Below are 27488 nucleotides of genomic sequence, written 5' to 3'. Positions count from 1 at the left end.
TTTTATGATAATAAAATTTAGGTGCGAACATCGTTTAGTGCAGGTGTCCAAGATGGTATTTTTTGTAATATTATAAAATTTATATATTAACGATTCCCTACCGCTTTCGATATTTGATCCTTATCTAAATTACGTGCAAGAAAAGTAAAGGGCGGGGGTAAGGGTGGATAATAGTTATTAACGGGTAACGAAAAATGCCTTTTAACGTGGGCTAGCCCGGAGTCAGAATAAAACATGGCCTGATCTTCACTAATAGTCCTGTGCCTGGGCCTCGATATGTTGGTATAAGGGCCAATCAACGTAGGTTGGTTACTGGCCGAATTAACGTTCTGATTTGAGTGATCGGTACATATTATAAATGGAAGATGTTGCGAGGATGGACAATGGACATTGGAAATATTTGAGGTATCATTATTTTGTACATTGTTATTCCTATTTAGGTTTGGGGTAGAATTTGTGACGCATTGGTTTAAAATGGTTGTTTGGGCAGAAGCTGAAGAAATTATGATTTCTTTGATGGTGGGTAGGATATCTACCCTAGAGCTTGGGTTGATATTTGACGATATACTTACAAGGTTATTGGGGATAATCAAATTTTGGTTAAAAAGGGAGTCTGGGGTGGAAGGTAAGGGTGCTTACAAATAAAATAAATAAAAATGATACTTAAAATTGCATAAAATTAAAGAAAAGAGAACCTATAAAATTTGTTTTTTAATTTTTAGCACAAAATTACGCAATCAAAAAGGATATAAGTAGATTATATAAAAGAAATAAGAATTTAATAAGTAATATTCATTACTGGTCTCCCCCTCCGTTTTCCGCCTATTAGTTAGTCGTCTAGGATTAGGTCTGCGTACGCTAGCGGAATTAACTCCAGATTTAAATAGGGTCGAAAAAAGCCTCTTAGTTCCCCCTCGATCTCTCTTGTTTCCTTCGACAGCGCCATTGTTGGACCTAAATCCTAAAATTTTAAAAAAACGTCTATAAAAAAATCATTAGAAAACTAGCAAACACGACCCGATTAAAATCAATTTTTTGAAACCCGGGGCTAAACTGTAAAATATGCCAAATTTTGTTACGCACATCTTTACAAATCATAAAAGTTTACCATCGTCCCTTCTATCCATGCCATTCTCGTCGTAATAACCGCCCCCTCTATCATTAAGCGGACGACTCAAAGGATTTTTGTGGTTAAAATCGCCGTAGTAATCATCGATGATCCAACTTTGATTAAGGCTCAGAGTCTGAGAACAGATTTTGTATATCGGGTTACGTGCCTTAATTTCGGCGTACATGCCCATGAAAAAGGACAAGAAAAATAGGACGCCGCAAGATAGGGTGACTATCTCTCCCTCGTTTAGTTCGAGCTTTTTTTGGGAGTGTAAAAGTGAGTTATATATCTTTTTTTTCAAAATAAGAGGTTGTAATAAAGAAAAGTTAAATAAAATTGGAATTAATCAAATAATATAAGAAAGGAATAATTGTAAGAATTTGTAATTTTTTTTTTAAAAAAAACCTCTTCGTTTTTCCTTAAGCCCTTGTCCTTTTTGAAGCAAATGATAAATGCGGTGGCACAACCGATCATAACTATGACGGATATCACAAATAAAAGATGGAATAGTTTGTCGCGAGTAGAGCACTGTGGCCATTTCCAGTCCTTGAACTAAAAAAAGTATTGAAAAATATATAAAACTTTATTATAATTCCAGCGGTGATGCTCTCATAATCGATTATAATAGTAAATAAGCCATGCATCGAAATTATTTTTTCAAGTCAGAAAAATTTTTTTCGTGACCAATCCGATCCGAGAATTTTTCTAATAATTCGAGTCCGTCCAGATTTTTTTTATTGGACTGTTTGAAAAAAAAATGATATTTTCAAAAAAAAATTATAAGCTCTTCAAGATAATAAACAATTTTATATTTATTATTGAGCAATAATAATCATCATTTACATAAAAAAAAATATATACAAAATAATTAAAATTACTATAGTTGGCAATCAGCTAATAAGGCATCATAAGATACTTTAACATATTCATGATAAAAAAAATCTGACAAATATTTTTTTCTATCACCATCTGAAAAAGGTGGGATAGTTTTTGTGGAAGTAATATCTACAGATTGATAAGTGCTGCCTGATGAATTAAAAACCGTTCATTCATGCTATACTTTTGACTCAACAATAACATAAAATACGAAATTCTTCAACAATAGCCCTAATTTCCTTGAGTTCTAATATGCTCTCCGCTACTATCATCGTCTCAATCAAATCAATGTCATGTTTTTGAAAAGTATTACATAAAATGAGTGTATAATTAAATAATTTATTAATACATTCTAATGAGGAAAAAAAATTTATTGAATCCAATAATTTGCTTGCTTCTGGGGAAATATCTCTTTCAGGACATTGTGATATTTCAGCAAGTTAATAATAGGCTATTCTAACTCCATAAAAGCTGTTACTGCTTGATGATGAAGACTCCTCGTTGAACAAGCATTTTGCAATTTCTTTCTCCTTGTTGGGCAAGGAGTATATAATTGTTTCAAATATTTTTGTCGCTTGGGGTATCTAAACATCATAGATGCTAAATATTTGCCTGATATAAATATAAAAAATTTAATTAAAATAAATAAAATTATACCTAAGCAATTTGATATCAATGGTAAAAAACATGAATTAGATATTGCCAAGTTGAGCAAATGAGCAGCACAGTGGACATATATAGCTGTTGTTTTTTTGATTCAACCTAGAGTGTTTTAAGAGTAAGACCGCTAATGCTATGCATACATGATTGGAAACCACCCATGATAATATTTTATTAATTCAGCTAGAGTTGTGATACAGTCCGCTCCAATTTAATATTAGTGCTAACAGCAACTAGGATCTTCTGTGTTTTGTATACAGGAGAGACGAACAAAGAATAATTATATACAAGCATGGTAAAATATTGCTTATGCTCACTTGGTTTGTTAAATCTTTTTTTTTTATTATAGCTATTAAAAAACTTAATTACAAATAAATTATGTTTTTAAATTATGAATACAGTTAAAATATTAAATTTATTTTATAGTTTTATGTATATTTAGAGCCAAATCCATCATTCAGAAAGATATACTAAATGACATTGCGAGTGTTGAAAAAGATCAAATAACAATTTATGGTACCCTACGTTCCTTAAAGAATAAAACTATAAATTTTATAATGATCTAATTCATTATTATAAAAAAAATGAACAGAATTATTAACGATATTCTTTAAAAGGTATCGAAATCGATAATGATATATATAAACTCTAAAATAGTCCTCCATACAAATTATTAAATGTATTCGAAACAGATACATTTAAAATAACGAATTTACAAATTGTTTTGAACTTAAGTTTTGCTGGCGTGTTGACATCTGATCAATTTTTTAGCACTTCCCTTGCGACACACTGTATACCGTGACATGAGATGCAATAAAAATAATTTATTTTTAAAAAAATTAAAATAATTTTCGAAAATATTTCCTTATATTTTGAGAGTTATTGTGCGTCGCGTTTGTTCTCAAAAAAAAATTTTGTTATTTTTTTAAAAAATTTTATTATTTTTTTAAAAAATTTTATTATTTTTTTAAAAAATTATTTGTTACGATATAAATATCACGTATATTTTATATAAATTTAATTTTGGATAGATTTCAAAATAAGGGAATTTATTGACAAAAAAGAATGAAGAATATAATTATTAAATATTATAAAAACAAAATAGCAGCAATAACCTCGTTATTTTTTTATGAAAATTGGTTAGAATAGAAGCATTATTTTATGAAAAATGGCGAGAACAGAAGCATAACTGGCTTTTTTTAGATTCAGGAGACAAAAGTACCCTGGACAAAAATACTCAGGATAATATACCCCAATTTTAGGTAAAAACTTTAAATGCTTTGTCCAATGTCTTTTTGTCAAAGACACATATGTTTCAGTGATATGGGAAAGTACATAAAAATAAAGTTAAGAGGTTAAATTGGCATTTTTTCATATTCTAAATGCTAATAAATGTGTTAGTAGCTTCAAATATACTTCAAAATTTTTTTAGTAACCTGGGAGTGGTGCTCTAAGGTTCTATTCATTTGTAAAACCATATGTGAAATAAAATTCCTATCTTAGTACTGTTAAAAATATGCTTCGAATATTTTTCTTAAAGACGGTTCTAGATTACAATTATTCCAAAATCTATTAATAGACAATGACGCAATAAATAAGCGGAACACTAAATAACCCCCCCCCCCACACCTTCCTCCAAATGAATTATGCAAAATTTTTGAAGAGTATACGTATATAAATTAGTAGCACTTTTGCTAAAGTTCTGATTCGGATTTAATAAAAAAATTTAAAAAGGTCAGCAGTTCCTAGAAATTTAGAGAAAGAAAATCCAGGTTTCTTTTTTAATTTGTCTCCCCAATTCCTGAGGACACAAACACTAACTAAGTGAAAATCATCGTAATTGTAGTGTTTTATTCTGTCTCATTTCTATTCTTTTTTTTTAAATGTTGTCAAAATTTTGCTATAGCTCGAAGTTTTTTGTCTTTGCTAAGAAAAGATATTTATACTATCTATTAAAAAAACTTAAAACGAACTTTAAATTTCTTCTTCCGGTGGTAAGTGTATTGACACAATTCGCAAATCTGAGATTTCCGGTTTCTGTTAGGATTGATCTCCAACCATTTCTATAATCGATATTTAAAAAAAATTCAATTATAACATAAAGATGTGATGGAGGGAGAGGGTTGATCGTATTTTAGTTTATTTCGGTTAAAATGAACGACATCATTGTTAATACGAATTATGCAGGTTTTCAGTAATATTTAACAATAAACAATATTTAAGCTATAATTTTAATTTACAACGGTTAAATGGACCTGTCAGAAAAGTGGATGACTTTTTGATCATAGTTAAGCAAATCGCTGTGGTAAAGGATATATAAATTACTATGTAGATAATATGGAGTCACGAAATCTTTCGATTTCAAAATAATTTACAATGAGTAATTAATTTAATTTTTATATTTAAAAAATCTTATTTTAAAAGGAAATATATTCCAGCAGGTATGAGTCCCGTCTTGTGAATATACAATTTTGTCGTGAACTAGGTGTGGGGGAGTATATGATCAGGAGGAATGTGTCAACCAGACTTTAAACTGAATATATTTTTATTTCAATTTATAATGTATCAAAGTCGATTATAATTATTTATGCTAAAATTTTCTGAACTTTTATATAAAAATCAATTTATTTGATTTAAATCATTATTATTTTATTTAAATTAAGTTTAATATGAGCAAAATATAAAAATATGGAGTTTATTAATCAAACAAGCAGTCATTTAATCAAAGAAATATCGGTTTTCCCTGCGGAATTTATGAATAAATCTTTCTTAAACTAGCAATAATATCATGTGTTTATCAATATTTTACTATTTATAATAATTTTAATCTGAATATATAATTTATAGTAAAATTACAAAAATTTATATTATATTATATTAAAATTAATATTTATAAACTGCATCTGAATTAATCTTAGAAATCAACAAAATATTGAATTAATATTAATTAAACAAAGACAAAATAATTTTATAGGTTACTTTTATATCTCCTTAAATTTTAAAACAAATGGATTTTATAAGTTTTTAATACCAAAATAAAATAATCTCGGGGTTAATTTAACACAACATAAAATCTTTTCATGAAGAAGAAAATATAGTAATTAATTAAAACTTATAAGTGACAAATATATATTGAAATAAAAATGTTTTTATTTGAAAACAAAAGCTAATAATTATTTAAAAAAGCAAAAATAAAAATTGATTTAAATCATCGATTTTTATTATGCCAAAATAACTCAACTCTAAATATGCGCATAAAAAAAATTAGTCGATAATAAAATCAAGACCTTTTCAAAATTTAAAATTTATTTTTTAAAATGGAAATTTTTAAAAAATTCTTTTTCTTCTTCTTTATATTAGGCTGTGTCCTAAATATCAAAAATATAAATAAATTTATTAATTTTTGAAAAAATAACACGCTATAATAAAATTTAGCTTAAAATTTAAATACTTGTGAAAATTTTACCAAAATACTAGTAAGTAATTAATTTATATATTTTAAATTATAACAAGAAATGAATCTAAATGGGATGTATATAAATAGATAGATTATAAATATTGAGGCTTAGAAGATATTAGCTTTAAGGTAATATTAAGAAAAAAAAATTTATCTACCAATATATTTTTAATAAAGCCTCATTTTAAAAAATAACCTCAAAATTTATAAATGTTTGCAAATTAATGGCCACCCTTGAGAAAAAGACCATCTGTTAAGTTACCTTCCTCCAAGGGGAAAAATATATAATTCCTATGCACAATAGGAATAAGTGGAAATTCGATGAATTATGTAAATTTTATTATCAAATTCTTTGATAATGGATAAGCGAGGATAATTTGTGAAAATTATCCAAATATCATATTTTTAACACCCTATTCACCACAATTAAATCCGATCGAAATTTTTTTCGGAGCTATTAAAAATCATACCGATCGAATTCTTCTAAATGCATTAACAGAATAGAAGTCATTGCAATTGTTACGAGTATTTTGAATAGTTATTTATTTTACATACAATTTTTCAAATTTTTATTCTCACACCACAAAGTTCATTGAAGATGGAATTCGATGCATTCCTTTAAATGATTAAATTTTTAATTAATTTGTATTGAGTAATATTTTATTTACATAGAATAAATATATAAATCTAAACAAATAAGAATTATCTAAAAACCCTAAATTCCAATTTTCACTCGTGTTTATTTAGAAATTATTCAAATTTATTATCCTGATTTCCATTCTTTAGATAACCAAAAGTAAATAAAAAAATTTATAATGTACATATTTTTAAAAGAAAGTTATTGTAAAAATCTTGAAATTTTTTTATTATTTTTCTCATTTTTCCCACCTAAATTTGTGTCCAAAACATAAAAAAACTATATTCAATTCATAACTTTGACTTTAGTTCTTCATTAAAGTTAAGCTTTTATTATTAAAAAATTTTTTTAAAAATTATATCAAAAATATTTTAAAAAAAATTATACCAAAATAATTATAGAAAGTTATATAACTATATAATAATGTTTTTTCACATTATGGAAATGTGTTACAACAAATCATAATATTACTGTATATTCCTGTCAATTTTTATAAAATAATTTTATTTACAAAACGAATTAAAAAATATGTAAATGTTTAATTAAATCTACAAAACGATGTATGTAAATATATAATTGTATTTCAGTTATTACTTTGTATGATGTAAATAAATATAAGAACTAATAGTAAACGTAGCTAATTAACAGTTGGAAACCTGAAAAAGAATTGTATTTAAGATTCAAATTTTTTTTAAAAAAAGCTTTCTTACCATAATAAAAAAAATTTTATATAGAAAGATAATATTATTTTCCTAAAATTTTAATAAAAACTTAAAAATATATATAATTTAAATCAGAGATCTGCATAGGTACCATTTGCACGGCCCGGCCCGGGTTTTATATTTTCAAGCCTGACCCGACAGGCTTTTTTTTAAACAATTTCGGGCCCGGCCCGGATTTTTTTAAATATATTATATTTATTTTTGATTTAATGGCGATTTCAGATATTTGGTTTAAAAATATACGGCCCGACCGGGATATTTTTTTTTAAAAAAATTTCAGGCCCGGCCATATTTAAAATAATAAAATACAGTACTCAGTGTACGAATAACAATGATTTATTTGTTTGTTATGTATGTAAATAGTGATATGATAAGTGAAAGTTTAATGGAAGATTTCGGATACGTACAATTCGTAAAACTTTTGAGTAGTCCTTTTTTGAATTTAGGACATAGTCTAAAGCTTTAAATACTATTTGTAAGATATTCAAATAAATAGCAAAAATGCAAATATAAAAAGTATTTGTATTTTTACCAATTATATATTTTTCTATGATATAATTCACATTTTTATTTATTACCTAATAAATTTTCTAATCCGGTTTTCACAATAAATATCAAGAATATTGATCGAAATTAAAATTTCTTATCTGATCGATATATGCTATTTGAATTCAAATATAATTTATTACATTCTTCTCGCTAAGGATTTTTAAGTTCCTAACTTTATAAACAATGAGATTATTATATTGTTTTTTAAAAAGAGACATTCTAAAGAAAAGTAGATATTATTATCAGAGACCTGCAGGCCCGGCCCTAAGCCCGGCCCGTTTAAATATACCCGGGCCGGGCCTAAAAAAATTTTTTAAATATATCCGGGCCGGGCCTAAAAAAATTTTAAAATATATACGGGCCGGGCCTAAGATTGTTAAATCCGGGCCGGGCCGGACCTTAATATTTTTTATAAAAATTTTTACATTATGAGTTAATGGTTATAAGATTATATTATATTATAGTTATGATTAATATAATATTGGGTGATGGTTAACACACCTAACACCCACAGATCGATCTAATTATTAATTTCCTGCAAATTTATTCAAAGTATTAATATATTTTTTTATAATTCATATCTAAATTTTTACAACATATTTTACCAAAACAATCAAATAAAGGAATATCTTAAATAAGCCTCAATATTCAAGTATTAATAATATATTTTTTATAATTCATATCTAAATTTTTAGAATATTTACCAAAACAATCAAATAAAGGAATATCATGGCACAAAATACTAATGAAATAATTAATAAAATTAAAAATAATATTTATTCTTTTAGAAATACAAATAATAATTTAAAATCTGAAATATGGGCTAAATTTAACATCATCATAGATGAAAATAAAAAAAACATTGGCTACGTACAATGTAAGAATTGTTCAAGTATATTATCTTATAATTATAAACATGGTACATCACATCTAAAAAGACATAAATGTGATGGTAAATCCATGAAAATTAATAATTTATTTTTACACCTGAAAAACCAACCTATAAATGTAATATAAAATATTTAAAAATTATAAAATAAATTATATTAATATTGTGCAATTAGATTTTTCAAAATACTATTTATTATACATGCATTTTTTTAAATAGCGATTTATTTTTATTTTATAAATTAAATAGTAAATTAAATAAAATACATAATATTCTCAAAATATTTTCCATTTTTATAAATTAAATATTAGTTTTATTTTTTTTAAATGCAATATAAAATATAGTATATGCTCAAAATATACCATTTTTATGAATATTAGTTTTATTTTTATAAATGAAAAAATATAGTATATGCTCAAAATATACCATTTTTATGAATATTAGTTTTATTTTTATAAATGCAAAAAATATAATATATGCTCAAAATATCCATTTTTATAAATAACAGTTTTATAATTTTTATAAATTCAATATAATATTCTCAAAATATTAGCTTTTTTCATGTATTTTTTAAATAATAAGCGATAATACTCACTGAAAAATATGGTAGAGATTTTCCCTCTTAAAACATTTTTTCCCATGCAATATATTTCTTAAATTTTCTACGCTTTTAAATAAAAAAATCTCATAGGTGAATTTTTGTATATACCAGGTCGAATATAATTTTAAAAAATTCCGAGCCGGGCCTGAAATTTTTTTTAAAAAAATATCCGGGCCGGGCCTTTAATTTTTAAATCCGGGCCGGGCCGTAAAAAATTTTTTTAAAATTTATCCGGGCCGGGCCTTAAATCTTTAAATCCGGGCCGGGCCGTAAAAAAATTTTTTAAAAATTATCCAGGCCGGGCCTAAAAAATTTAAAACCGGGCCGGGCCGTGCAAATGGTGCCTCTGCAGGTCTCTGATATCTATTATAATATATAAGAACCCTTTAAGATATCTGTTCTTTTATAATAAATTATTTTTAATTTTTTTCTTTTAGGTGTAGGAATATTCATTTTTTTTATTCGTAAATGTACTGTTTTCACTAAAAAACTTAAATTTAAAATCAGCCACAACCCACCTTTAAAGTAATTAACTTATACTGCAGCTCTTGGGCATAGGCTCTTTTTACTGCCCCGCTCTTTTTTTTAAAGCCTATTGATTTCTGTAACATTTTTAGAAATGTTGCGCGTACAAGTACGTGCGGCTTGCCCACAAACGTGTAGAGGGCTCCAACTTTGTACCCCAATTAACTTATGTTCCAATTAGATGGAAATGAAAACTTAGCGTAGCTCTGTTGTTAATTCAACGTCAGAGGGCATATGCGCTATATATCACGTATCGCGTATTTTCTTAATTTTCATTATTATCAATAAATCCAAAATAATTGAAATATAATGTAAAGATATTATAGTATCATCACAGGAATCAATATATGTATATTTGGGCAAATATTTATATCATTTAGAGCAGGGCAACAATCAAATTAAGATATAATGCAGCCTATTAAAATATATTAATTTTATATATAAATAACTGTTCTTAGATAACAATTTTAAGATTCTTATAAATTATGATCAAGTGGAAGAAGAAATTTGAAACTGTAAAAGCCAAATTCAACAAATTATGTGCTCTCACCCAACAAAAATCTGGCAAAAATTATATATTAGCTTGATCAAGATAATAAAGAAAATGAAAGCAGTACATTTGTGAATAAAAAAAAATGAATAATCCTACACCTAAAAGAAAAAAAAATTAAAAATTATTGAATATGAAAGAACAGACTATGCCTAAGGTGTCATACATAAGCCCCACCTGAGTATCGAAGGATTAATTTTAATTAAATTAGTGACTTTTAAATGATTGAAATCAATTTTTTCACATTTAATATGCTGGACCCCCCTTTAGAAACCAGTTATGATATAATAACAAACAATAAATAATTAAAAATCTAAAATTTTTTTCAAAAAAAATAATATAATATTAAAAATAATCAAATTAAATTTCTTAGCGACTTGAAATTAATATGATTCAAGTGAAGATCCGAGCCCCATGCCACATATCCCTCATCATATAAAATTTGTAAAATGACTATAAATAGGTTGGAAAATGATGAGATTATTTAACTCGATATCGAAAACTCGTAGGCTTTCTCCTAGGATAATAATTTATTTTAAAGGGATTAATTTAAAAAATTGTGAAATCGTCAAATTTTGATCATTTAAATAAACGATATTATATAATGTAAAAAAAAGCATATGTTTTTATCTATTTATTATCTAATTTTAAAAAAGGAAATCGTCTAACCGTTAAACAGTATTTATGGACATAGCGCACCGATCCCGCACATTTACAAGGTGATATGAGACTTCTTTCGGTTCCCGGGGTTTGACAAATCCTGCAAAGCACAAGGCCGCCTGACTCCGAAACCACGAAGGAAAGACCATTATTGGCGTCTTTACCGTCTTTGGAGAGGTACCCGTCGTCGGAGCCAAATTTGCTGCCGAAATGCTGCCTGTAATAATGCGGATAACGGTCTTTGAGCAGCACGGGCTGAAAATAAAAAGGAGCGTAGTTCATATAGCTGGCGTAGTTGGGCGGATATTGTCCATTAACGGTCACCATACTGGCCAGACTGCCGTGGGGGTTGGTTCCGATGTAAAAGTGTACCGAGCTGCCCGGACTTGGCGGAGCATATAAAAGACGGGCCGAGAGATGATGAGCTGGAGGGTTCATCGCGGGAACGTTGATGGGCCCGTTAGGGTTAAACGGTAAATTTGGAATATTCATGAGAGAGTTAGTCGTGGGGTCGAAAAATGGTAAGGAATGTATGTGATCCAGTGAAGAGTTTAATGATTTTGTGGCCGGATTTTCGATGGGGGTGGATGCAGCGGTCGATGCGAGGGGTGGAACGATAAGAGGGGGACTAGGGTTAGGCGGTAGTAGGCAATGCCTGTCGTTTGATTGTTTGGTCATTTGAGGAGATTCTATGAGAGGGATGCGTTCCTCTTCCAACGTTGAATACTCAGTGGATTCGATATGCAAAGGGTTTTCGCTAGTCAGAAAAATGTCTGATACTATTTCGGGATACTCAGGCGGGTTACTAAAGCGATCGGAGGTTATGAAACCACCTTGGGGCATTGTATCATCGCCAACCCGCAGGTCCGAATAATGAAGAATAAGTTAAGCGTTTAAATCGCCTTATCTGGTTGATAAAAAAATATTGCGAGCAGATTGATGTGAAGATAAAAAGAAACATGACGGAATTTTTTTTATATCATGTAATGTAATGGTACTAGATAATAAATATGTGCATGGTCACCCACCTTGTTTCTTAAAATTTGCATGTGGAATAATTTCCTTGTTTTTTTAATACTTATAAATATAAATAAATAAATGTTATTGATATTATATTTATGTAAAATATTGTTTATTGTAAAAAATGAAATACAGTGTTGTGATGATTTAACGAAACATATTGACGATTAAATTAAAACCCATTCATATAAAATTATAATCTTTGCAAAAATAATTAAAATATAGACAAATCATTATTGAAATTTCTTTTATTATTCCTTGTTATTTTGTTTCATTAAATCATCACAACACTGTAGTTTATCATAATTAATATGAGGGTATGTCCAATTTTTTTTTCAAATGATTCGACAAAGTTTTGAAATTTTCTATAATTATATATTAGGCATTTATTTTTATATTTAAAAAAAAAGTCATTTCTTCATTTTTGAAAAAGTTTCAAAGATTGCGAATCGAATTTTCCGATATTTTGGACACAGCCTTATAGTGTGCACAAGAGCGTTTCAAAAGTAAATAATGCATTTCACATGGCTACATACATTTTAAAAAATGCAAACTGGTTTGCTTTAATTCATTACATAAAAGTTTAAATTTTGAATTGCATACTACTTCTAAAATATAAGATTACTTATAAATTATGGGATTTATTTTATGTTAATTGGTATATTTAGATTTAGGGCATGGGATGACGCAATTACTAAAAAATTTCTCAACTATTTGGAATAACGAAATGCTCTGTAGTCAGCCATATTCATATCATAAAAAGTATATGATAGTGATGGGATAATTAACCATTATTGAATCTGGGTATAAATGAGTATAATACTGTTGAGAGCATTAAAATAGTTTATAGCCCAGAACCAAAAATTAGATGAACAATTTTTGGCTCTTATAAATAAGACATCTCCAAACAGGTAAATTTAGGTTTAAAAAATTTATATTTTGTCTAGATGATTTATATTATCATTGGAAGGAGGGCTAGATGGATTTAGTATACCGTATCAATAGCTCTTTAAATTAGAAATGTTAAAATACTCACTGATGATGAAAAATTTGAATAATGTACAAAATGCTGAAACAGCCCTAGATATATTTAATATCATAATTGAATAAATTATTTGAAAACATACTTTTATTGTAGATTTTCTTGTATTTATATTTTTAAATAAAGTTTTTATTTATTATTTTAGTGATTTAAACATGAGATGGATGCGTTGCGTTTTTTTATAAAAAAAAGTACGCCAAAACACAAACGCTCAATCTGTACGCATTATTATGTAACATATTATTTATGACTTGTAAATGAAATAGTTTATCATATATTATATATCATATGAGATATTTATAAAAATTAAAATACGGTAGCCTGACATTTTAAAATAAGGTAAACAAAATGTAATAATATATTTTTAAAAAAAACTACAACAGAAAATGGAAATAATGTAGAAGAGTGAGTCATCCCAAATCAATTCCCACGTCAAAATATTATACAAACAAATATCGGACAAACAAACCTACAAGTTTGGCCCTAAAAATTGTAATGATTTTTAAAAATTCAGGCCAATCTTTAAAAATTTAGGGCCGGGTCAATTTTTAAAAAAATTTAAAATATATAAATAAATCAGTTAGAAATCATACAAAGAAGCTTCTAAATATTCAATTATACTGTTCATATTTTCAATTTCCTGTTGGAACAAATAATCTTTTTTTAAGAAATATATTTATTATTCCAGATAGGTTTTCTGGAATTTGGCTAATGCAGATTAGAAAAGCCCGGTCCATTAAAAAATTTTGTACTATGTTGCCCAACCTGTTAAAATTTTTACAAAAAAAAACCCGACACGTGAATTTTTTTTTACGAATTTTCCGATTATACATTTTTTACTATCGATATCTAATTTTTTTTTCCCCAGCATCAATCAAGCTAATATATCTCTACTATATGGCTATCTATTTCTATAACAACCGTTCTATAATTTAATTGTTTTATATCTGTGGTGATGTGTATATGTAATTTAGAACATATCATATATAACTTTTTTAAATTTTTTGTCAATTTACTATATTATTTTATAGATTTAGTAATTTAAATAGCTGTTAAAATACAAAGTAGGAATGGTTTAGCAATGTCACAAATTGTTTGCGTAACCATTTCTCAATTAAAGCTCCGAACAAAATCTCCAGATTTGCGTAATATTTTTTTTGGCTCTAAAATATTGAGTTAGCCAATTTAAAAAGGCGAGCCGTACAACAATACTGGGTGTCTGATTCGAAAAAAAATATATTATTTTATAAATTAGGACAGACCCGAATGCCAATCATGCCGGGCCTACTTTTTCTTCTAGCAAAAATATTTAAACTTTTCAATTATATTACTAAAAAAAAATAAATACTTTGTTTTAAAAATCGTGATAAGGTTTAAGTTCAGGGTTAACCCAAAATTTAAATTATTTTTATAAATTTTTAAGCAAATATCGAGTTACTTGTTGAAATTTTTTTTGCAAAGTAACGAGAAAAGAAGTGCAGGCGTTCTTATTACGATGATGACATCCCTTAAACAACCACTTTAAAAAAAATGAGAATATTTTTAAAATAATAAATTTAGATTCGCAAAAATAGCGTTTTTTTTTAAAAAAAAAATATATATATTTGGATTGAACGAAAACGCGAAATGTAAAAAAATTATATTTCTCGCTAACCAGTAAAATGGCCGATGGACATAATGTTCTAAATTATTGTGGTAATAAGGTGAAAAAAAAATTCCCTAAATAAATTACCCCAAAGTATTTTTACGATCATTTTTTTTAATAAAAATTCCAAAAAAAAAATCATCGTTCTCCAAATGGAAGTTGTAGCTAGGAGATTGCAGATCTGGACAGAGAAATCTGCCTCATGGCGATGATTAAGTGAAGATTAAAGCGAAGTTTAAAGATGCGGTGACGTAGCCAGAATTTTTATTAACAATTTCAATCCTGGCATGGAGTATTCATCTAAGAAGTAGAAATAGGGAAATGCTGGAAACTTTTTTCGGATAGAAGTATTTACGAAATAATAATTTTAAAAAATTTTTCTAAGAAAAAAAAGAAAATATCCAATATTAACACATCTTCTGGATTGCGATTTTTGTTTAACCACACACAAACCTTTTTAGTCCGAATTAAATCCACGATATATCCATTGACCCAAAGGCAGAATAATAAGACACAAGTCAAGATCTTAAATATTGAACATAACCCAAAGGGAAGTAATATGACACAAGTCAAGATCTTTAGGCGACAACAATTTTTATTAAAAAATTGGATTTTCCAACCCGATATTTTTATTTATTGTGTACGAAATGCTGCAATTCTTTTAAAATGGAAGCCACCGGTTCTATTTATATTTTATCAAAAAAAATAAATTAAAAATAATATAAGTTTTTATGTTAATAAATTTTTTTCTTACAAATGAAAACTAAATTGAATTAACCTAAATAAATCAATCTTTGTTTTGATTTAAAATAAAGGTAATATTTTATCAAAATAATTAATTGAAAATATAATGTATTAACTAAATAAAAATACCGAAAGTTAATTGCAAGTCGAAAATATTTAATATAAAAAAAATCTACATTTATGTTGAGCCCAAAAAGGTGTGGTGTTATCTCTCCAGCATACATGATACAATTAATTTCTGTTAAAAGACAGGCATACATACAGCGAAATCATGTTTTCGTATGATATCTAATCGCTATGATTTACACGCAAATTGGAAAATCTTTTGAAATATCAAAAATGATATCGTCTTATTCGGCTCAATATACAAATGGTGGCAGAAGAAAATCCGCTAAGATGCACGCGCGTTTTTAGCCTGAATAAGAGGATCCAACTATGGTTAATTTAGACATATTTAAAAACGAATAGGAAATCGAATAACAAATTATTCGAGTTCAGTTTAATCGTATAATTTACTATTCGTATTCGATTAATACAATTAAGAAGAGTAAATTATTCGATTCGTTAAAGAATCGAATACGAATAATTCATTATTAGTAGAATTTGTTTTTGAATAGGTCTAGCTTAATTAATATAATATCTTTCAAATATGTAAATTCCTACTGAAATAATAAATTAGTCCTTTTAAATATCTTCAACTTTGAATGGCGTTGTTTGTTATTGTAAAATCCCAATCAGTACACAGGTGGGATCCTAGAGAACACCAATATAGGTGTTTCGTGATTGAACTTGGTGTATTAGAACTCCACCATAAATATATATATAAAATTTTTAGGTCCATTCTGAAATACACTCAATATTATTGATACAAGCAAACATACATTAAGCAAATTAGGTTTGCTTATTATCATTATAATTAATTAAAACATAAAATTAAAATAAATGAATAGAAATGGAGATTTATATAATTTACAATTTGAGCCAAGAAGGCTTATATTTAATAAAGAGAAAGGCTTAATAAGATAAATAACGTTTTAAACTAAAAATAACTGTAAATAAAAGCGATTAAAAGTTCTATAAATATAAATTCAAGAACTAAAATACTAATTCACAAAAGATATTGATGATAATATGGTAATATGTCCTAGCAAATAGATCACCATTCAATTCATTAGTTCATAAGTATATCTACAAAAAAATACGAATCAAATGATTGTACTATTCGTATTATTAGCTTCGTCGAATACTCAAATCGATTAGTCAATTTATACCAATTTACTAAATAAACAAATTTTATAATTAACCGTTTAAATCTTAACCTGTTCTATGAAGTTGGTTTCAGAAAAACTGATTTTCGTGGGATTTGAATTATGGTTAGCAGCGCCCCACCCCAGATTTCCTTAATCCAGAATCAAACACTTTGAATGACGGCTGCAAAATATTTTTTGATATAAAATAATTCAACCATTCCATAGTTTGCTAGCTTTAGGCGTATATTTATTGATAAAAACCAATTGACTAAAGATAGTAATGACTATCTCTAGTCATTACTTTTTTTTAAAAAAACGAAATATACAGCTCCACACTTTACTTCCAACTTAATGTATTTCTCACTTTTATATAAAGTAAAATAATTTTCCTTTTCAAGATAAATATATCAATTATCATAATGTAATTTGAAAAGTAGTTATTAAAACTAAATAATATATATTTTGAAACAATAATAGTATTTTGTTGCAAGGTACACCCTCCACACTTTTCTTCTCACATAATGTATTTCTTCTGACTTTTATATAAAGTAATAATTCTCCTTTTCAAAATAAATATATGTATTAACAACAATTTTTAATTATATATCATATGAAACAATAAGTGTATTTAGTTGCAAGGTACACCAGCTAAGCACATTAGCCATTTATTAATTTGATTGTTAAAATCAACATTAAAATTACAATTTCGAAAAAAAGCTTCCAAATAATTAATTTAGAATTACTTATCTGTAATGCGCTATCTAATAAAGATTATAGTAATTAATATTTGATTCGAATAGAAACTAAATATTGCTTCAATTTGAACATTTAATTTGACCGATAAAAACTTTTTTATGCCTAAAAAACATTAATTAAATTTAAGAAAAAATTGTTCTGATGTAATATTTAGGTTTTTCAATTCAAATTATTGTATTTAACGTAAAAATTTCAACTCACGGATAGTGTTGTTAAACTACTCGATTTTAGCTGATTCTTAAAAGCGGCTAACTCAATATCGTAGCCAGGAAAATAGAGCCTAAGCCTCGAAATTTTACTAAAATATCCAGAAAAAACGAGCCGTTTAACAACTACTCGCGGATGAGGAACTATATTTTCTATTAGAATAATTTTGGAAATACGAACGAGCTTAAATAGAAAATAACGTAAAAACCGGACCGGTGTTCTTTAAAAAAATTAAATTTTTATTAATTTACAAGAATGATTAAATAGCGTCATTTTGTAGCAAATATTCACCAAAGAACGGGTGTTTTTTAATTAAAATTTTTATCAATTACAATTAAATCATACAAAATCATATATAGTATATAAAGCTAGTGTTGTTAAACGGCTCGATTTGAGCCGATTTTTAAAAACGGCTAACTCAATTTTTATCCAAAATAATATTACGCAAGCCTGAAGATTTTGCTCATAGATGGTACAAAGGTCTAGACAAATTAGCGAAATCTCGAGATTTAGCCAATATTTTTTTGGCTAAAATATGGATTTAGCCGTTTTTAAAAATCGGCTCAAAATGAGCCGTTTAACAACACTAATATAAACACTAACTTAGACCTAAACCCTGGAATTGACAAGTAACGCTAGATTTCTTTTAAAAAAATATATATATATTTATTACCTTTACAAAATTAAAATTACCTTTTGTATCAGTGATAATAATAAAAAAAATTTATATATTTTTTAAATTTTAAATAAAATTTTGTATACCTCAGAGCTATCTATTTCTTATCAAATGTGTTAGTATAATTTAGAAAAACAATTTTTTTAAAAAATAAGGTAGGCTATGACGTAAATACATGTTGTCCAAGTATGATTTCTATATCGATCAATCAATTCCTCACGAATAAAATTTAATCAGACATATTAATCAGATTCAAACTATCATATTATTATTTTTTCTTCTTCTTTTCTATAAAGTAAATGAATACTTAAAATTTCTTGCGCATCGATAAATTATTGAGGTAATTATAATGTCGTTGACCCGCGTTATGAGGATCCGTACGGTTCGAAAGCTAATTCGGCTAAGCTTTCGGACCGGAATATGATAATAACGGTCCAGCTAAAATAATCTCGGCATTCTTCTGATCGAGATAAATACTACTAGGGCTGAAAAACTTTTTTTTTAAATAAAAAATCTTCACCGGCGGATATCTAATGTAGTTCATATGCAAGTTTTCTTAAAATTCTTTGACCACCATAAGTAATAAGACACGTGATCATAAAATCAAGCCAAAATATATACAGATCTTTTATTAGGCACTCCTGTTCCGCTCAAATGTTCCGTTCTACGTTTCGAAACAATAAAGATCCTTCATTTAGCCCGCGGTAACAAATGTTTGTTAATGCTCGCAAAAAAAGCTACTTTAAGCTTTAAAAAAACAAACCCCGAGTTATGTAAATAAATTTTTTAAATAAGCATTTTAAAATGTGTTTTGTTTATCGTTCCACAAATAAAATATCCTCGAGATGAGTGGTTATTATGCTGAGGGAGGGAGGGGGGTATAAACTTAAATATCCATAAAGAAAAATTACCACCTTAGATTTGGGTTTACTCAATCTACTATAGTAGTAAAATATGTTTATCGATTAAACTTCCATAGTATGCGAAGATAGTAAATTCATCGATCATCTGCGCAAAAACTAAATACGAGATTCAAAACTTAAAGATGAGTGGCATGATTATTATTAAAAACAAAGGGTTCGATGATTCAATTTAATTAAATTTTGAAAAAATATTTGCTTCAAGCTATTCCAGATATAATTTCATTTCTTTCACTTTTTTCTATAAAAAAAATGAAGCTTTCGTAGATTATAAAATAGAGATTTCATAGATTAGAAAATAAGAAGCACAGTTTACAAGTTAAAAAAAAAATATATCATAATTCATAATACGAATAAATGAAGAGAAAATAAAAATGAAATAAACACATATTTTTTAAAAAAACAACATAAAACATGAGGTCAGTTAAATTACTTATTAAATTTAATAAACTCGTAGTGATTTCTGGATTGAATGATTTATTATAACATATCATTCGTAAAATATTAATAAAAGAACATAATTTATATCAGACCTGCAGGCCCGGCCCTATACCTGGCCCGGGTCGTATTTTAATTTTTTTATAATATACCCGGGCCGGACCTGAAAATTTTTTTAAAAAATACCCGGGTGTCATATATTTTAAAACCATATATGTTAAATCGTCTTTATTAGCTATAAAAATTAAAAATAAATATAATATTTTTAAAAAATCCGGGGAGGGCCTGAAAATTTTTTTAAAAAAAAAATCCCGGCCGGGTCGGGTCTCGTGCAAATGCTATCTCTGCAGGTCTCTGATTTATATTATACGATGGGTTTTTTGAAATGATAGGCATGAAAAAAAATGAATATTCGGGTATTCTCAGCTGCCACTGCCATTGAGCGATTCTTGACTGTCCCGGGAAATTTATGCGCTGAATCGCGATATAATCGCCTCATTAAAGGGCCTAGTTTAAAAATATATTGGCTCGCGAAATATTTCAATAAAAGAATCAGGGGTTTGGCAGTAATCGTTACGCTTTAAATATGACATCATTATTACATTTTCTTATCCCTCGTTGAATGGATTTTGTCAACCTTTTTCAATGGATGAAATCTTAGCACAATCTCATAAATTAGGTTATAAAATTTTAACCGTAGTACATATCAGTGCTAATTAGCCTTCTGGCGTCGGGCTTTTAAAAAGGATGGACGGGTGATATATTTTACGGAAGGGGGGGTTGATTAGGGCGGGTTTATATTTATACAAAATTAACTTTAAAAAAATATGTATAAATAAAAGTAATAAAGAACTGGCAATCATATTTTCGGGCAGGACCCCTTTTTCCACAAAACCGAAAATATTTAAGTCATCTCATTCTATTCGATCAATAGTTTGGGCAAATAGCATTCATTAATTAAAATGCCATTGAATACAAATCAGCCGGTGAACGCCATTTTTGGTTTCTCCTTATAATATATCGTTTATTTAATATTTAATGTAAATTGTGTTGTTTGCATGGGAAACAACGTGCCACCAACTGATTTGTATTGCACATATTTAAATGATATAATAGTCAATCTAGGTATCAATATATTGATCACTAATTTTTGGATAGTTTAATAATTCAAAAGGGGGATGCATCACCAAATTCGGGAGATCGATAATAAACTTTAAATAATTCTGATTTTCGTATTGATTTTTATATCTTGGTTTGGACCGAACATCTGGGAGAAAGTACCTCATTTCTAAAATTACTGAACATGGATCAGTAACCAATCTGGCAAATTTTTGACGAGGCCAGAATCCCGCATATCTTTAAAACCGTCTTTCAAATATTAGTTTTAAAAACAACTTCTTTTTTTTATATCTTTTAAACCATTGACACAAATAGTGTTGTTAAACGGCTCGATTTGAGCCGATTTTTAAAAACGGCTAACTCAATATTTTATCAAAAATAATATTACGCAAGTCTGAAGATTTTGCTCATAGATGGCACAAAGGTCTAGACATCAATTAGCGAAATTTCGAGATTTAGGTAATATTTTTCTAGCTAAAATATGGATTTAGCCGTTTTTAAAAATCGGCTCAAAATGAGCCGTTTAACAACACTAGACACAAATATTTAGAAATGATAATGATTGGTGTCAATGTTAAAAGATACGTAAAATAAAAAAACAGCCTTTAATAAATCACTTTTTATTTCTTCATATAATTATGTCGTTTATAATTTATCTAATATGAAATAAGTTTGCTGTAATATGAATAAAAAATTTTTAAGTGTTTAAAGAGTCATGTCTTATATATATCTTTAATTTTAAACACAATAAAAATATAAATAATTTATAATTAACAACATTGATATTTTGTAAATAATAATGATTTAGGCAAGCTATAAAAAAAATAAATAAGAGTGATGCGTGGGTGCGATTATCAATAAGGCATTCAAAAAAATATATATAGTGTCCATTTTATAGTTATATTTTAAAAATGGCGCAATTGCTCAGAAAACCCCAACTTATCAGGTTCAAGCCCATGCTTGAGCAAGAAAGATTCGTTTAATAAACAAATATAATAATTTACTATTCGTATTCAATAGAGACCTAATTGTAGTCAATAACTTCATTTTTAAGGTACTTTTCATAGTATCTGTATCTAAGATACCTTTGATTTTATTTCTAAAATATTTTGTATCTTTTTGGATTTTTTAAAAAAGTATCTTGCATTTGTTTATAAATTTATATCCGTATCGAAATACTTTTTTTTATATAATGTCGCCATTTCTGGCGGATCAAATATAATATTCACATGAATACTTTACATAATGATGCATGCTTGAATTAATTATAAAATGTTGGTATATTATATTTTTCTTTATAGTAAATAAAATAAAATAAAGATGCGATAAACAACAAAAAACAAGGTTGTTATTTTTGCGAAGAAAACGGGGTGTTTTTTTATTCACAGTAAATTATCAGTAGTATAAAACCAGCACAAAGTATAAGAAAACAATGATTTTTGTTTTAATTTAAAGTGAGGCAAAAACGATCCACGAACCAAATTATGGATATGGGAACCCTGGTTGGCAGATTTTAAAAAAATAATGGGAGGAGGGGGGGGGTACTTGTATGCTAATCTGTCCATTGCAGATCTCTAGTAGGTAATTCTATAAGAAACCACACGCTTCTCGGTCACATTAAACAAAATTTAAACTCGTTAGCTTTTACTTCCCAGAGATATTATAGATTGAAGGCCAAAAAACGCCACTTTATTTAAAAATTAAACCAATATGAATATTTAAATTTGGTATATATGATTAAATAAAAGATTGATAATTAGGAAGAAATGGGGGGGGGGGGGGGTAGCAAAAATATTTTTTTGTTAAACTTAATTTAAATAAAGATATGACTTCCAATTTTTGCAACGTTTTTTTCTAGTGTTTAATAACTGATTAGTAGGGCTGTGCTGATTCACAAATTTTACACTGATCTAACTCGATAGTGTCATTCTCTAAGCGCTTTTTACACTGATCTAACTCGATAGTGTCATTCTCTAAGCGCTTATGCACTTTTGTGTTGTTAAAAACCACAGAGCTACGCTGCCCATCAATAACTAGGTAAAAATTTTAAGGGGTTAAAATAAGCATGAGAAGAATCATCAACCGGTTTTGCACTCGCTTGCGCGCACATAGAGACTAACTCTATGTTTGAACGCTTATTGGCAGTAAGAAGATGGTGAAAGAAAAAGCTCATACCCGACTAAAATAACCGTTTTCAGTTGGTATGAGTTAGGGTTTTTATAAGACTTTTGCCTGAGTTAATATAAAAATTATATTTCAATAAATTACATTTAATCAAGTTAATAGAAAGAAATTAAATAATAGTATTATTGCTGGTTAACGTTTCCAAAATGAAATTATATAAGCCTCGACATTTGGCAAATAGATGTCCAAAACTTTTTGCCATATATAAGCAAAATCTCAAGGCCTATATAATATTATTTCGGTTATAATCTTAATTGGGTTGTTTTAAAAAACTATAGTTGTATGTAATGTTATTAAACAGTTCGATATAGCCGATTTTCTTAAAACAGATAAATCATAGCTAAGCCTCGAAATCACTGGTAGCTCTCCAAACCTTCCTGTCATCTGTGGCCAAAATATACAAGCTTGGATAATTTACTATCGGCTAAATTTTGAGTCAGTTGTTTTAAAAATCGGCTTAATCGAGCCGTTTAACAACACCAGCTGAACGTGACTGACTCGTTAGATACTTTTAAATCCCTTTTTTTTGTTACAGATAATATAAAATATATTTTATCCAATTTTTTCGTTTTTTTTAAACATTACAACTAATTTGAAAATTTTAGTTCCTTTTTATTAATTTATTATTAATGAAATTATATAGGGGTGTACCGATACCACTTTTTGGAGGCCGATCCGATATTCCAGATATGAAATTATATAGGGGTGTACCGATACCGGCCGATCCGATATTCCAGATATAAAATTGATATCGGCCGATAACCGATCCGATATCATATCTAATTTTGTATTCTATAAAGATACCAATGGTTTTTATTTGTAATATACTTTTTATTAGTATAACTTCTATAATATAATTATACCATAACTTATGTCATTTAAATATAGTATAATGATCAATTATAGTTTATATTCAATTCTATTGCAATTTTAAAAGTATATAAAATATTTTTATTGTTAAATCACTTTTATATAATAAGTAACAACATTAATCTAATATATAATAAGTAATAAACAAATATATTATGAAATTTAAATAAATATTTAACATTAATATATCGAAGATTTCTTTTTAGAAATATCAAAATAACCAATTTATCAGAAATCAGCCTGCGGCGATGGTAACTGTCAATATCACCAGCTTCACTAAAAACAGATTCTGAAGAGATTATCGCACACTTTTATAAACAGAATGCGCAAAAAAATAACAATATGGCAGAATGTTTATTAATTAATTATTATTATTAAAAAAATATGGATTTCGATGCGACCGACGCCGTTTTTAGCTGTTTTATAACATTTAAATGGCATGATAATCGATTTATGGGTAATATCAAGAGTATTTTTATTTTTTTATAAAATTTATCTTAGACAACTTTATATATAAAAAAAATTTCAATCCACATGACATTTCCAATAAATAAATCAACAATTGCATCTTTAAATGTTATCAAAGTGGTTTAAAAAAAGGCCTGCCTCAAAGCATTAAAATATAGCAGCCATATAATTTGCTATGATTTTTGCTAAGTATTCATTTGCCGCGCAAATTATTAAAGAAGACATTAAGTATTCAGTTATTAAACAATAAAAACATTGTAAAAATTGAAAGTTCTAGATTTTGTAAATTTAATTTAAAATTGGATATATATTGGCCACGTATAACAAAAAATAATAAAAAATTTTCATACCTTATCAACCTTTTAGTTAGTCAGGCATACCAAATTTAATATTTAATAATTATAATCTAATTATTAAAAGAAATGCCGATTTTTTGCACCTTTCACTTAATATCTCAGGTAATATAAAAGCTAGCGATTCTCTAAATATAAAATTTATTATTTTTCGTACAAATTTTTAACAAGGATCGGTCGAAAATGCATTCCCCCCCCCTCTTTTTTTTATCGATAAAACGTGGTATTACTCTAGTGAAACATTATCAATTAATTCAGGTTAATATTAGGACATTAGATCCATTTACAAGGAATAAAGGTTTATCAAGCCAGACCAGCACATTTCGAAAACAATGTATTTATAATAGCGCGACCTAATTGAGCGTTATCGAAAAAAAGACCCAGTTTGCGTTTTTATAAATGCCAATATGCACTGACCATTGCACGATACCATTTGAAATGCATTATATGCGTTTTGCATAATGAAACGAAAAAGCTCAATTAGCTTGCACTAATACAGTATAATTTTTAAAAAAGCATTGAATAAAAACATTTGCCACCATTAATAATAAAATATTATGTTTATAAATTAGATTTACACATTAATATTAAAAACACTCAATCCACAATTATTTTTAATAAAGGATTTATAATTTTGTGAGTACAATAATTTATGCCCTGTTTCAGAAAATTATTTATTTTAAATAATAAAATAATTGCTAAACAGCCATTATTTAATATCTTTTTTTTCAGAATAAAAATTTTTTGCATAAATTTAGTTCATTTTTCATTTAAAAATTATTTAGAAAGATTTAGAAATAAAATCAATAAAAGCTTACCAAGAAGTAAGGACCACAGAAAATATTTGTAAATTTATGTAGGGAATAATTTAATATTTGAATAGTTTGCCATTTATGGTATGTACATCAGATACATTTGTCACATTTTTTATTAGCTGAAACTGATACCATAAATAGCAAATTAAATTAAAAGGAATATTTATTAAGGATTATCATTCTGACCATTAGCCACTACTATCAATTAAAATTAAAATTATTGACTGATATCCATTTGTAATTAGAGCATCACTGATGTATGAAATTAGACTTTCCTTGCATTTGAAAGCAAATTATAATTTGAAAAATATATAATATTACATAAATTATGCTTAATACTACGTATTCAGTAAAATATACTATTAGTAATTTTGTAATATATGGCATAAAAAAATTCATTTTAAATTGTTTTATTGTATCATATTTTTGAAATGACAAACCTAAGTTTTTATATATTTTTTTAAGCTAAGGTAAATTGGGGGTTTGGGCTATTAAATTTTTTTAAATTATGGGCTGCTAAATGTCTTAGTGCAGTCCTGTTGACTTGATAGTATAAAATAATAAAGTTTTTAACTCCTTGTAAACTTACCTTTATATTTTATTTTAATTCACTAAAAATAAAATATGAGTTGTGATTAGGGCTTTTAAAAATTCTGATTTTAAAAATCAAACCGATTAAGATTTTAACACAAATAATATTATGTGCTTCAAGATTTGAAAAATTGAGGTCAAAACTTTCCTGTAATGTATGAGCAATATTAGGCTTACAAAATTATTATTATGGCTAAAATCTTAATTGGGTTGTTTTTAAAAATCAATCCAAATTGGGCCTTTTGACAACCCTAGTTGTGAGTGAGGTGTCTTTCACAATTTAAAAGTTAGTAAATCCAATGAAGGCATGAAGATAGCAGATATTACAATGTTTAGTATCAAATATAGAGAGAAAATAAATTATTCTTGTTTAGTTTCATAATTATAATTTATATTATATTAAATTAATTTAAAATTATATATAACAAAATAAAAATTTTCCAAAAAACCGAACCAAAAAATATATTCAGGACAACAAAAGTTAAAAAAAATATGGTGTTGATAGCCATATCAATTATTCCTAAATGTTAAAATCATTATATATTTTTATAATAAGAGGAGCTTAAAATTAATTACTAATAAATAAATTTAATAAAAATTAAGATTTTTATAAATATAAATATTTTTTTATTATTAATACAAAATAAAAAAAAATAATATTTAATATATTTAAATAAAATATACATCTCTCTAAACCTTAAATAGGTAACTAAATTTGTTTAGATTAATAGTGAATATATTTAAATAAAATATACATCTCTCTAAACCTTAAATAGGTAACTAATTTTTTTTTTCATGTAATTTCTTAATATTATTTTATTATTGTTTATGATAATATATAAAATTAATTTTATAAAAGAGAAAAGGTTTTTATTTAAGCTTAACTTAGATTATAATATTATACATGTAAATGTTAAAATTTAATCCAAATTATAAAAACTATTCTTTTTCTTTAGGTAAAAGTAAGCTAAGTCTAAAATATAGTAAATTATTATTTAATTTTTAGAAAAATATTATATGCTATAAGAATATACCTAATTTTAGGAGATATTGTGAATTTTTTAATTACAAAAGAACAAAGAATCGACTTGAATATGAAAGCGTCGAATCATAAACACAATGGCAATAGTCACGTGCAAAATTTTAAACGAAT

The 27488-nt window shown here is 26.9% G+C and overlaps 1 protein-coding gene across 1 annotated transcript; it reads right to left on the bottom strand.

Annotated features, from left to right (window-relative positions):
• On the bottom strand, nucleotides 1–27488 carry LOC135927989 (uncharacterized). Its single transcript, XM_065464284.1, has 7 exons — nucleotides 27370–27488; nucleotides 11247–12314; nucleotides 4621–4710; nucleotides 1517–1663; nucleotides 1109–1367; nucleotides 800–961; nucleotides 1–634 (listed from the first exon to the last, which is right to left on the bottom strand). The coding sequence occupies exons 2-7, from the start codon at nucleotides 12078–12080 to the stop codon at nucleotides 87–89; spliced, it is 2040 nt and encodes a 679-aa protein (XP_065320356.1). The 5' UTR covers nucleotides 12081–12314; nucleotides 27370–27488; the 3' UTR covers nucleotides 1–86.

The sequence above is a fragment of the Gordionus sp. m RMFG-2023 genome, chromosome 4 (assembly GCF_954871325.1).
Source record: "Gordionus sp. m RMFG-2023 chromosome 4, tfGorSpeb1-WG-v2, whole genome shotgun sequence".
NCBI lineage: Eukaryota > Metazoa > Nematomorpha > Gordioida > Chordodea > Parachordodidae > Gordionus > Gordionus sp. m RMFG-2023.
This window is presented reverse-complemented; position numbering and strand designations above follow the sequence as displayed.

Coding starts and splice junctions, on each gene's coding strand:
- LOC135927989 (XM_065464284.1), bottom strand. CDS start 12,080: ATGCCCCAAGGTGGTTTCATAACCTCCGATCGCTTTAGTAACCCGCCT. Junction 1,664..4,620: donor ACCGGAAGAAGAAATTTAAA/GTTCGTTTTAAG, acceptor TACTTTTTTTAG/TTCAAGGACTGGAAATGGCC. Junction 962..1,108: donor CATGGATAGAAGGGACGATG/GTAAACTTTTAT, acceptor TTAAAATTTTAG/GATTTAGGTCCAACAATGGC.